The 13,576-nt window shown below is 54.3% G+C and overlaps 1 protein-coding gene across 1 annotated transcript in view; it reads right to left on the bottom strand.

Moving 5' to 3' along the window:
* Positions 1–11,511, bottom strand: part of LOC140106173 (uncharacterized) — a 33,831-nt gene extending 22,320 nt beyond the window's left edge. Inside the window, exons 1-7 of the mRNA XM_072130447.1 lie at positions 11,390–11,511; positions 4,296–4,424; positions 3,988–4,158; positions 3,817–3,889; positions 3,614–3,714; positions 3,422–3,524; positions 1,009–1,838 (exon numbers count right to left, since the gene is read on the bottom strand). Coding sequence (XP_071986548.1) covers positions 1,009–1,838; positions 3,422–3,524; positions 3,614–3,714; positions 3,817–3,889; positions 3,988–4,158; positions 4,296–4,394 — 1,377 coding nt within the window. The 5' untranslated portion in view covers positions 4,395–4,424; positions 11,390–11,511. The remainder of the gene's footprint in view (positions 1–1,008; positions 1,839–3,421; positions 3,525–3,613; positions 3,715–3,816; positions 3,890–3,987; positions 4,159–4,295; positions 4,425–11,389) is intronic.
* Between the last annotated feature and the right edge of the window lie 2,065 nt (positions 11,512–13,576).

Below are 13,576 nucleotides of genomic sequence, written 5' to 3'. Positions count from 1 at the left end.
ACCAAAGCCCAACCCCTGGGACTGCTTTGAGGATTCTGTCAGGGTGCAAGGCAAGTACAATTATATTGTAATGCAATTGATTAAAGAAGATAGAGAGGCAGATGTGCACTGCAGGTGTAATGGGCTTCTACGACCTGTCTTTAGTGAAAATGAGGTCCCTGGCGACAGGTTCCCATTAAGACAAAAATCTGTATTAAATCCCATCGACTTCAATGTACAAAATCCACAAGGAAGCGCAAGAAAAGTAATGGGATCATTATTTTATTTTCCGCACTAAGTAGCAAATCCCATGCGGAACAAATGCATCGTCTGTATTACATTTGCCAGATCACATTCACTTTGATGCTCCTGTATAATGCGGCAGATTTAGCGCACCAAAATCGACACGTAAAAATCGGGTAAGAACCGGTAACGCATGCAGATGTCCTGAGAACAGCACACGGCTGGGGCTAACTCAAACCATTCTTACAGCCCGTAAGTCATCAGCGTGGAATCCAATCCTGAACCGTTTCATCCGTATTTTTGGATCCAAACGCAAGGCTGGCAAATAACATCACTGGTGGTCCCAACCCTTGAAGGGTAAAATGACTGTGTTACCCAGCAAGTCATCTGCAAATACGGACTGCACCATGACGCCTGTCCATAGTTTTTTGCGCACACGTAGACTTCTATGGGAAGGCGCAACCACAAACAGGATCTTGCCCTGAGTTATCTCCACGCAGAACACACGTGTGAGCCCTTACACCGAGTCGGCACTCACTGCGTCACATCATGGAGTTCAGATCACATAAAAGATGCCTACGCAACGAAATAGAGGACCCCTTTAAAAAAAAATAAAACTTCTAAAAGTTGAGGAGTGCCATTTTTGGTTTTAGCTCCCCACGCGAGTCCCATCCAAACCCTGTGAACCCCAAAGGTCCCGAATGGACGTTTAACTTGTATCCACACAAAGGGAGTCTGCGAGATGACGGATTATTTCAGCTTTGACATGGCGCCTGTGTGAAGCACCTGATGTTTGACAAAGTTTGATCTGTGGGTAAAACGTCTTCCACAATCCAAACATGTGAAAGGCTTCTCCCCCGTGTGAATTCTCTCGTGTTCAATAAGATCCGGCTTCTGGGTAAAACGCTTCCCGCACTCTCTACATGAGTACGGCTTCTCTCCCGAGTGGATTCGGAGATGTTTGACCAGATCTGACTTCTGGGTGAAGCCTTTCTCGCATACGGAACATGTAAACGGTTTCTCTCCCGTGTGAAATCTGTAATGAATGATTAGAGCCGAATTCTTGGTAAAAGATTTGCCACATTCTGAGCAGGAGAAAAGCTTCTCCCCCGTGTGCATTCTCTGGTGCTCAGCCAGGCCTCCCTTCTGCGTAAAACTTTTACTACAAAACGAACATGAAAACGGTCTGTCGTTCCTATGAATTTTTTGATGTTCTACCAGCCCCGTATTTTGGCTAAAACACTTCCCGCATTCAGAACACGAAAACGGCTTCTCTGTTGAGTGAGTTCTCTGGTGTTTCACGAGAGCAGATTTTTTGATAAAAGCTTTTCCACATTCCAAACACGGATACGGCTTCTCCCCCGTGTGAATTCTCTGGTGTTCCACAAGATCCGATTTCTGGAAAAAGCATTTGCCGCAATCCAGGCACTGGTAGGGCCGCTCGTCTCTGTGAATCCTCTTGTGTCTCTCCAGGTTTCCTTTCAGGGTGAAACAATCGCCGCATTCGGAGCATATAAATGGCTTCTCCCCGGTGTGAGTCTTCTGGTGTTCAACAAGGTGCGATTTCCGAGTAAAAGATTTGATGCACAGCTCACAGGGATATTTCCGCTCTGGTTCTGCGGAGGGAACATAAACAGGGAACTCACAATACAAAAGATTGAGATTAGGAGAAAACCTCTCACTTATACATTAGACTTGCCCTTAAAGGAAATCTACCACCAGGATGAAGGATTATAAACCAACCACAAAGACATACTGCTGTGTGCCCCACTGGCAGGATCTGCTCTTCTTTAAAGGGGTTATCCGAGATTAATAAATAACTTAGGGCCGGGCTTTTTAAAAATAATAAACGTGTACTCATCTTCTCCGGTGCTGCTGATTTCCTGTACCGCGCTGCGTCTGATCCGTGCCCTCGTTTGTTTACAGGGGCACAGAAGCCGCGCACAGGGAGCTTCCTGCCACGCCCATCTGTCCCCATCTCTCAGCATTGTAGGCCGCTGGGAGATGGTGTTGGGACAACAGCAACCCCGGAGAAGGTGAGTAAACGTTTAGTATTTTTAAGAAATGATAGATACCTGAGCCTGGAGCCCCTCAGGGGTATCTACGGAATTTTGATAGGCATTTTATGCAAAAACAAAGAGCATAAGAAGCGAAGAGCAGATCCTTGCAGAGGGGGCGCACACCAATATGTAAGCGTGCCTGGTTTACAATCCTTCATCCTGTTGGTAGATTTCCTTTAAAGATCTACAATTAGAAATCTACCCTATAAAAGGAGTTCTAAACCATAGTAAGTTCTACTAAAGCTACTCTGCGGATAAGGCCTAACTTGCTAATTTATGGGACCCCTGTTGATTTCGAGAATGGGGTCCACTGTACCCCTGTTGCACTTAAGATGACTGGAGCGCATGTGTCGGCTGCTCCATTCATCTCTATGGCTCTCTGCATCACAAAAGGGGTAAAACGGACCCCGTTTTCAAGTTCCGATGGGGGTCCCATCACGGAGACCCCCACCGATCAGTAAGTTAGTCCCTAAGGCCAAACTTGCTATGACAGCAAAGCCCCTTTAAGGTGGGTCTGAATGTACGTTCCGCTGAACTTATTAAGCCCAAATCTATCTTTACCAAATTCTATAAAGATTTTTAAACGAAGATAAAGTTTATCTCCCTAATATGCAATTTCTGGTGAGGTTACTAGGTGGGGGGGGGGAAGGGGGGAGAGTAGCCTCTCCGGGCATTGAGAGCAAAGGATCCTCCACGCCCCAGTAGCCTCTGCGTTCCCCCCTACCTGTGTATTTACAGCGCGCTCCTCACACCGCTCCCAGTTCTATCAAGTTCTGCGCATGCGAAGTAGCTCCGGCTTCAGTGCTGCCGCGCATGTGTATAGACAATGTGCCTTGATGGGGCTGGGAACACTGCAGTGTCAGGAATGCGCCGTGAAGGTAGAAGGGATCACAGAGGCTATTGGGGTGTGTAGTAGCCTCTCCAGAAAATTACCATTCTAGGTGAATAAAGTTTAGCTTTGAAGGCCTTAAAGGGTTCAATAGGGTAATAGTAACTATTACTATACTATCACCTTAGTAGGTAGATTTCTGCTGGAAGGTTTTGTTTAGAGGTAACTGCATTACATTTATTACAGTGATAGCCTAACCCTAGAGGTTACAATGTGAATCAGCCCGAGGGCTTTCTTCTTCCTCTCTTACCTAGCAGGATGGTCTTCACTTCATTCCCCTCCGGATAATCATTGACGACAAACATCTCTTCTTCCTCCACTTCATCAACTTTAATAATAAAAAGGTCCTCAACCTAAAAACATAATAATAATAATAATACAAATGAGGTCATTAGATCTAAACCAATGATTTACAGAACATCCAGAGAAGATTTGAGCGCACCTCAACCTCTTCCCGGTTCTCTTCTGGGTTATTCTCTACTGGACAATTCTGGGAATAATGTGGACTGGGACTTCTCTCTGGTGTATTATTACTGGATCCATCTGTACGAGGACACACACAGCAACTGATCACTTTCCAGCAGTCAGATGATGAGTACTGAGGTGTCCTGCTCTCATATAGTCTATAGGGTACATTCACTTTACCTGGGGAGGTCAGGGGCTGCTGCTCCTCCGTTGTGACATCCTTATAGTCCTCATTCTGATCTTCCAAATGACTCTGTGTAAAACATGAATTCACGGGATGTATTAAGACTTTGTTAAAGGAACGTGACCCCCCCCCCCCCTCCATCTCCAGGCAGCGCCCGCGGCGCTCACCTCTCCGCACAGCAGCTTGATGATCTTGTTGGTGATCTCCAGGATCTTCTGCCCGTTGTCTTTGTCATGTGATAGAGAAGGTGGTACCATAATGGGAGTCGGTATGCCGCCGAGTCCTTCTGCTTCCTCGCTCACACATTCTGAAGACGTCTTCTTTACTACTGTGTAATCCTGTTTACAGACAGACAATAAGACATACACTCCCAGAATCCCTCACTGCAGCGTTGGGTTATATCATTTCCAGTTTCCATTCCGTTTTTTTTGCATTTTTAGTTATGTCATGTGACTTACTTCCCAGAATCCCTCACCTCTCCGGTCAGTAGGCAGATGATCTCAAGGGTGAGGTTCAGTATCTTGAGGTTTTTGTTCTCATTCATCTTTGATGGATCAGTAGGGGAACGCACCATTGTCTTGTGAGGGTCCAGTACAGACAGCACCTGCAGGGAAAGACAAGAAGATAAGTCACGGCCCGGTCACCCATCGCTAACCAAGTACCCCCCCGTCTCTGCATGGACAGATCTGGTTGATGTTCCCTACTTAAAGTATGTGCCCAGAACAGTTTACAAATCAAAGATAGAGGAAGACACAGAGATTACCAGACACAGGAAGAGTCAGGACAACCGAGGCAAAACCAAGATGATGGTGAGGTACAAAATCAAAGGCAAAGAATAGTCAAAAAATTAAGCGAGGATCAAAATCCAAATGTATCATAAGAGGAAGAAGTAACAAGAGACCAGTATATCCAAGCCCATGAACCGTGTAGAAAATCATATGGGTATCAGCAGATTTTAGGCAGTTTGTGTTCGTGGCTTTTCATAGCTCAGAGTTCAGTCTGATTGCGATGCAACAAAGTGATATTTTTGTAGCACAGAGACATCCTTCACCCCTGTCAGATTTTCTCTGCTCTCAGTTTCTTCCTGGAAATTCGTGCAGGAAAACCTGACCGCATCACGATGCATCCTAGTGAGGTCAGTTGTTTTTGAAGCATAGACTATAAGGGACATGTTTTTTCCTCAGATTCGTATGAATGTAGGACATGCTCTACTTTTGATGCATCGAAACAGAGACAAAAAACAGTTGTGTGAAAAGATCCATTGAACAGCTAAGTGTCAGAGCAATAAAATGACAGATCGCAATGGACTCGCACAAGAAAAATGCTTGTGGGCAAGGCGCCTTCATGGAATTCCTGGATGCCGCCCCAGCAGCTGACTAATTAGGCCGTAGATCACTTCAAGGACGCTTGCGACCCAGCTCAGAAACAAGATGACACCACCCAGCTTTCCATAAAGCACAGCACAGCCAAAGGAATTAACGCAGCAGAGCAAGCCGTCAATCACAGCTGCAGCAGAGACGCCCTGGGTGCGTGGAACAAGCCCAGAACACATTCAACAAGTTCTTCCATTCTACTTTCAAACCTGCTGCAGTTATCACAAGACTTCTGAAAATATTATTTCCACAATCTGTCACATTTGCCTCAAAAACCCCTTGAGGACCAGAAGTCGCACTAATTTCATATTCAGAGAAACAGAAAGGGACAATGGAAAGAAGCAAAACGCTCCATCCCCTGCGCAGTATCTGGGCAGAAACCACGAGGAATATCAGTGCTGCAGCAACTCCGAAGGTATCAGAAGGCCGCAGGGACCTCCATCCAGGACCCAAAGCTCCTCCGCTGCAGGACCATCTTTGCTCACATATAAATGTGGTTGGGGGTACATACACAGCTCCGCACCTCACACATGATCAAACTATCCAGCACCCAGGGGAGCAGTCACTGAGGGAAAACTATAAAACCTGCAGAAAGGCAAAGCCAGAAGAGCGTCCAGTCCGCAGGGGAAAAGTCTCCTGCACAAGCACAAAATTACTGCAGAAGCAACCGCAAAATCTCTCCTCCTCCTTCTAGACAGGCCCATTGAAGCAGGTGACAGGCCGTGCAGTGGGGTCTCTCCTGTCCTAGTGATGGGTGACAGGCCGGGCAGTGGGGCGTCTCCTGTCCTAGTGATGGGTGACAGGCCGGGCAGTGGGGTCTCTCCTGTCCTAGTGATGGGTGACAGGCCGTGCAGTGGGGTCTCTCCTGTCCTAGTGATGGGTGACAGGCCGGGCAGTGGGGTGCCTCCTGTGCTAGTGATGGTGACAGGCCGGGCAGTGGGGCGTCTCCTGTCCCAGTGATGGGTGACAGGCCGGGCAGTGGGGTCTCTCCTGTCCTAGTGATGGGTGACAGGCCGGGCAGTGGGGTGCCTCCTGTGCTAGTGATGGTGACAGGCCGGGCAGTGGGGCGCCCCCTGTCCCAGTGATGGGTGACAGGCCGGGCAGTGGGGTCTCTCCTGTCCTAGTGATGGGTGACAGGCCGGGCAGTGGGGTCTCTCCTGCCCTAGTGATGGGTGACAGGCCGGGCACGGGGGGGGGCTCTCCTGCCCTAGTGATGGGTGACAGGCCGGGCAGTGGGGCGTCTCCTGTCCCAGTGATGGGTGACAGGCCGGGCAGTGGGGTCTCTCCTGTCCTAGTGATGGGTGACAGGCCGGGCAGTGGGGCGTCTCCTGTCCCAGTGATGGGTGACAGGCCGGGCAGTGGGGTCTCTCCTGTCCTAGTGATGGGTGACAGGCCGGGCAGTGGGGTCTCTCCTGTGCTAGTGATGGGTGACAGGCCGGGCAGTGGGGTCTCTCCTGTCCTAGTGATGGGTGACAGGCCGGGCAGTGGGGTCTCTCCTGTCCTAGTGATGGTGACAGGCCGGGCAGTGGGGTCTCTCCTGTCCTAGTGATGGGTGACAGGCCGGGCAGTGGGGTGCCTCCTGTGCTAGTGATGGGTGACAGGCCGGGCAGTGGGGTCTCTCCTGCCCTAGTAATGGGTGACAGGCCGGGCACGGGGGGGGCTCTCCTGTCCCAGTGATGGGTGACAGGCCGGGCAGTGGGGTCTCTCCTGCCCTAGTGATGGGTGACAGGCCGGGCAGTGGGGTCTCTCCTGCCCTAGTGATGGGTGACAGGCCGGGCAGTGGGGTCTCTCCTGCCCTAGTGATGGGTGACAGGCCGGGCAGTGGGGTCTCTCCTGCCCTAGTGATGGGTGACAGGCCGGGCAGTGGGGTCTCTCCTGCCCTAGTGATGGGTGACAGGCCGGGCAGTGGGGTCTCTCCTGTGCTAGTGATGGTGACAGGCCGGGCAGTGGGGCGTCTCCTGTCCTAGTGATGGGTGACAGGCCGGGCAGTGGGGCATCCCCTGTCCTAGTGATGGGTGACAGGCCGGGCAGTGGGGTCTCTCCTGCCCTAGTGATGGGTGACAGGCCGGGCAGTGGGGCGTCCCCTGTCCTAGTGATGGGTGACAGGCCGGGCAGTGGGGTCTCTCCTGCCCTAGTGATGGGTGACAGGCCGTGTAGTGGGGTCTCTCCTGCCCTAGTGATGGGTGACAGGCCGGGCAGTGGGGCGTCTCCTGTCCCAGTGATGGGTGACAGGCCGGGCAGTGGGGTCTCTCCTGTCCTAGTGATGGGTGACAGGCCGGGCAGTGGGGTGCCTCCTGTGCTAGTGATGGTGACAGGCCGGGCAGTGGGGCGCCCCCTGTCCCAGTGATGGGTGACAGGCCGGGCAGTGGGGTCTCTCCTGTCCTAGTGATGGGTGACAGGCCGGGCAGTGGGGTCTCTCCTGCCCTAGTGATGGGTGACAGGCCGGGCACGGGGGGGGGCTCTCCTGCCCTAGTGATGGGTGACAGGCCGGGCAGTGGGGCGTCTCCTGTCCCAGTGATGGGTGACAGGCCGGGCAGTGGGGTCTCTCCTGTCCTAGTGATGGGTGACAGGCCGGGCAGTGGGGCGTCTCCTGTCCCAGTGATGGGTGACAGGCCGGGCAGTGGGGTCTCTCCTGTCCTAGTGATGGGTGACAGGCCGGGCAGTGGGGTCTCTCCTGTGCTAGTGATGGGTGACAGGCCGGGCAGTGGGGTCTCTCCTGTCCTAGTGATGGGTGACAGGCCGGGCAGTGGGGTCTCTCCTGTCCTAGTGATGGTGACAGGCCGGGCAGTGGGGTCTCTCCTGTCCTAGTGATGGGTGACAGGCCGGGCAGTGGGGTGCCTCCTGTGCTAGTGATGGGTGACAGGCCGGGCAGTGGGGTCTCTCCTGCCCTAGTAATGGGTGACAGGCCGGGCACGGGGGGGGCTCTCCTGTCCCAGTGATGGGTGACAGGCCGGGCAGTGGGGTCTCTCCTGCCCTAGTGATGGGTGACAGGCCGGGCAGTGGGGTCTCTCCTGCCCTAGTGATGGGTGACAGGCCGGGCAGTGGGGTCTCTCCTGCCCTAGTGATGGGTGACAGGCCGGGCAGTGGGGTCTCTCCTGCCCTAGTGATGGGTGACAGGCCGGGCAGTGGGGTCTCTCCTGCCCTAGTGATGGGTGACAGGCCGGGCAGTGGGGTCTCTCCTGTGCTAGTGATGGTGACAGGCCGGGCAGTGGGGCGTCTCCTGTCCTAGTGATGGGTGACAGGCCGGGCAGTGGGGCATCCCCTGTCCTAGTGATGGGTGACAGGCCGGGCAGTGGGGTCTCTCCTGCCCTAGTGATGGGTGACAGGCCGGGCAGTGGGGCGTCCCCTGTCCTAGTGATGGGTGACAGGCCGGGCAGTGGGGTCTCTCCTGCCCTAGTGATGGGTGACAGGCCGTGTAGTGGGGTCTCTCCTGCCCTAGTGATGGGTGACAGGCCGGGCACGGGGGGGCTCTCCTGTCCCAGTGATGGTGACAGGCCGGGCAGTGGGGTCTCTCCTGTCCTAGTGATGGGTGACAGGCCGGGCAGTGGGGCGTCTCCTGTGCTAGTGATGGGTGACAGGCCGGGCAGTGGGGTCTCTCCTGTCCTAGTGATGGGTGACAGGCCGGGCAGTGGGGTCTCTCCTGTCCTAGTGATGGGTGACAGGCCGGGCAGTGGGGCATCTCCTGTCCTAGTGATGGGTGACAGGCCGGGCAGTGGGGCGTCTCCTGTCCCAGTGATGGGTGACAGGCCGGGCAGTGGGGCATCTCCTGTCCTAGTGATGGGTGACAGGCCGGGCAGTGGGGCGTCTCCTGTCCTAGTGATGGGTGACAGGCCGGGCAGTGGGGTCTCTCCTGTCCTAGTGATGGGTGACAGGCTGGGCAGTGGGGTCTCTCCTGTCCTAGTGATGGGTGACAGGCCGGGCAGTGGGGCGTCCCCTGTCCTAGTGATGGGTGACAGGCCGGGCAGTGGGGTCTCTCCTGTCCTAGTGATGGGTGACAGGCCGGGCAGTGGGGCGCCCCCTGTCCTAGTGATGGGTGACAGGCCGGGTAGTGGGGGCTCTCCTCTCCTAGGGGTGACAGGCCGGGCAGTGGGGCGTCCCCTGTCCTAGTGATGGGTGACAGGCCGGGCAGTGGGGTCTCTCCTGTCCTAGTGATGGGTGACAGGCCGGGCAGTGGGGTCTCTCCTGTCCTAGTGATGGGTGACAGGCCGGGCAGTGGGGCGTCTCCTGTCCTAGTGATGGGTGACAGGCCGGGCAGTGGGGTCTCTCCTGTCCTAGTGATGGGTGACAGGCCGGGCAGTGGGGCGTCTCCTGTCCTAGTGATGGGTGACAGGCCGGGCAGTGGGGCGTCTCCTGTCCTAGTGATGGGTGACAGGCCGGGCAGTGGGGCGTCTCCTGTCCTAGTGATGGGTGACAGGCCGGGCAATGGGGTCTCTCCTGTCCTAGTGATGGGTGACAGGCCGGGCAATGGGGTCTCTCCTGCCCTAGTGATGGGTGACAGGCCGGGCAGTGGGGTCTCTCCTGTGCTAGTGATGGGTGACAGGCCGGGCACGGGGGGGTTCTCCTGTCCCAGTGATGGTGACAGGCCAGGCAGTGGGGCGTCTCCTGTCCTAGTGATGGGTGACAGGCCGGGCAGTGGGGTCTCTCCTGTCCTAGTGATGGGTGACAGGCCAGGCAGTGGGGCGTCTCCTGTCCTAGTGATGGGTGACAGGCCGGGCAGTGGGGCGTCTCCTGTGCTAGTGATGGGTGACAGGCCGGGCAGTGGGGTCTCTCCTGTCCTAGTGATGGGTGACAGGCCGGGCAGTGGGGCGTCCCCTGTCCTAGTGATGGGTGACAGGCCGGGCAGTGGGGTCTCTCCTGTCCTAGTGATGGTGACAGGCCGGGCAGTGGGGCGTCCCCTTTCCTAGTGATGGGTGACAGGCCGGACAATGGGGTCTCTCCTGTCCTAGTGATGGGTGACAGGCCGGACAATGGGGTCTCTCCTGTCCTAGTGATGGGTGACAGGCCGGACAATGGGGTCTCTCCTGTCCTAGTGATGGGTGACAGGCCGGACAATGGGGTCTCTCCTGTCCTAGTGATGGGTGACAGGCCGGGCAGTGGGGCGTCTCCTGTCCTAGTGATGGGTGACAGGCCGGGCAGTGGGGTCTCTCCTGTCCTAGTGATGGGTGACAGGCCGGGCAGTGGGGTCTCTCCTGTCCTAGTGATGGGTGACAGGCCGGGCAGTGGGGCGTCTCCTGTCCTAGTGATGGGTGACAGGCCGGGTAGTGGGGGCTCTCCTGTCCTAGTGATGGGTGACAGGCCGGGCAGTGGGGTCTCTCCTGTCCTAGTGATGGGTGACAGGCCGGGCAGTGGGGTCTCTCCTGTCCTAGTGATGGGTGACAGGCCGGGCAGTGGGGTCTCTCCTGTCCTAGTGATGGGTGACAGGCCGGGCAGTGGGGTCTCTCCTGTCCTAGTGATGGGTGACAGGCCGGGCAGTGGGGCGTCTCCTGTCCTAGTGATGGGTGACAGGCCGGGTAATGGGGTCTCTCCTGTCCTAGTGATGGGTGACAGGCCGGGCAGTGGGGTCTCTCCTGTCCTAGTGATGGGTGACAGGCCGGGCAGTGGGGTCTCTCCTGTCCTAGTGATGGGTGACAGGCCGGGTAATGGGGTCTCTCCTGTCCTAGTGATGGGTGACAGGCCGGGCAGTGGGGTCTCTCCTGTCCTAGTGATGGTGACAGGCCGGGCAGTGGGGCGTCTCCTGTCCTAGTGATGGGTGACAGGCCGGGCAGTGGGGTCTCTCCTGTCCTAGTGATGGGTGACAGGCCGGGCAGTGGGGTCTCTCCTGTCCTAGTGATGGGTGACAGGCCGGGCAGTGGGGTGCCTCCTGTGCTAGTGATGGGTGACAGGCCGGGCAGTGGGGTCTCTCCTGTCCTAGTGATGGGTGACAGGCCGGGTAGTGGGGGCTCTCCTCTCCTAGGGGTGACAGGCCGGGTAGTGGGGCGTCTCCTGCCCTAGTGATGGGTGACAGGCCGGGCACGGGGGCTCTCTCCTGTCCCAGTGATGGGTGACAGGCCGGGCAGTGGCCAATGGCCGCCTCCTGACAAGGTCCAGCGCCCTCATCCCTGGAGTCCTAGACAAGAAGCCCCGCCCCCTGGGCCCCCGCATCCGGTCCCGGACACTGAGCAGGTGATGAGCCCGGGCACAGCTCTGCCGTACATACCGCACACAGACGCTTCTCTCCTCACCAGCAACCGATCCTGTGCTGTCCCGGAAACAGTCCTACCGGACTAAACGATTACTTCCGGCCTCCTGGCGTACACGTGATTCAGCTGTGCCCTGTGATTGGCTTACTGCTGTACACGGAGTCCGGGCAGCGCCAGTATCCAACATGGCGACAGCTTCTTTGAGGATAATCCCGAATGTAGGAAAAATAAAACAAAGGAACCGCAACCCGGCTGCCATTTTCTTGTAGCACAAGATGTGGAGACCATTTTGGGTTGGTCATTTATCTTCAGGTAAATGATGGTCTAACCCTCCTATAGGTGGCCCACACATAGTAATAATAATAATTCTTTATTTATATAGCGCACACAGATTACGCAGCGCTGCACAGAACTTGCCAAATCGCTCTACTGCCCCTTTCTGCTGTCATTGCCCCCTCACTCACAATGCCCCATTCTGGTGCCCCAGTAGTCTTTCTGTAGTGCCCACTCACCCCCCCCCCTTCAGAGTATCCCCTTCTTCATGGCCGTGTGTGACTTCCAGATGACACCAGAAGGAAGATGATGGCTCCTGCTCCGCCATTGTGTTTAAAGGGGGTTTCCATGAATATGGACAACCCCCTGGAGGCCGGAGCAAGAAACCAAAAACAGAAGCTACATACTGAGCCCTCTCCGGTACTTCCAGTTTGGGGGCCTTGGTCACAGGATGTCACCTCGTTTTCCAGAGGACATTGCTTCCTCTGTTGTACCGTCGTCCAAGGAGGCCACTCAATTGTCACAGTCACAGAAGGCCTTGTGAACCCCCTACAACTTCCAAGAAGTTATATCCAGCACTCACCAGAGAATTCCCACTCCAGTCCTTTATTGGAGTTAAAGCATAAATTTGGGTGTAGTCTATAGGGGTCCCCCTGAGGGGGACAGCAGTAGCAGTAAGACTGGTGCCTTGTAATGAGCTTCCTTATATAAACTTTATCCGAAGCCCCCTGCAAGGTATGATGAGTTAGCTAAAGCAATGGGGACCTGATAGTTCTCCAGAACCCATCTTGGCTCCTACTAGTCAGCCCCTTACCCAAGGACTAGAGCCGAGGTTCAAGATCCAAAGCCAACCCATTCACCGCCTTGGTTGTACTGTAGAGAGGAACGCTTACAGGGGCACATTTACTTACCTGGTCCACGGAAAGCGCACTTTCTGTGTATAAAGCACTGTGCGGGGAGTCACTAAGATTGTGCGCCCGATATCCTGCATGTGACACTCCCCCGCTCAGGTCTGACAAAGTTCACCATCTTCTTTCCGGTGTAGGTGAGTTCTTGATCTTGCAACACAATTTGAAAGTTAAATCCTGCGCTCAGTCCGAATCAGTCGGATCGTCTGACGGCCCGCACACCCCCCCTCGCATGGAAGCAGCGCAGCCGCGGCACAATCCGATCGCGTGCAACACAATCCCCAGTTAAATACCTGTCACAACGACGCAAACCCCGAAAACTACTGAAAAACTGACGAAAGTGCAGCGGCAAACTCTTAGTAAATAAGCTCCACAGTGTGTGACCTGCTGCATCCTTGGACTGTGTGCCATTATCCCTTTAATGACTAGGCCTTTTTTCTTTTGTTTTTTGCGTTTCCATTTTTCACTCCCCGCCTTCAAAAATCTATAACTTTTCCAGCTGTGTGAGGACTTGTTTTCTGCGTAAAAAATTGCACTTTAGAGTGACAGTATTTAATATTCATGAGATTAGTGAAATAATGCATTTGCAACATTTTCTTGTGGGCTTGCATTTGAGATGTTTACTTCATTCTTTGGGTCGGTGCGATCACAGGAATTACAAATTTATCCAAATGTTGAGTTCAAATGGAAATGTGGAAAAGTTCACCTTCCGTGGTGCAAACCTAGATATCAGTGTATATCAGGTCATTCTGTAAATTCATATAGAGACCCCTATATACCAGTTGATGTTATAAATAAGTCTCAAAAATAGCCACTTCAAAACTGGATTCTACCTATTGTTTGGACATCTTGTACAAATTGCAAAATGCAGAATTTGTGTCTAAAACCCCCACAGATCACAAAAACTGTCGGACCCCTCATCGCTCCATCAGATTGATGGAGTAGACGGCCGCACATGACCGTTCTGCTCCATTAATCTCTATGGAGCTGACGGAAATTGACGAGCGCTGCAACCTATGGGAG

Source organism: Engystomops pustulosus, chromosome 11 (genome assembly GCF_040894005.1).
Source record: "Engystomops pustulosus chromosome 11, aEngPut4.maternal, whole genome shotgun sequence".
In the NCBI taxonomy this organism is placed as follows: domain Eukaryota; kingdom Metazoa; phylum Chordata; class Amphibia; order Anura; family Leptodactylidae; genus Engystomops; species Engystomops pustulosus.
This window is presented reverse-complemented; position numbering and strand designations above follow the sequence as displayed.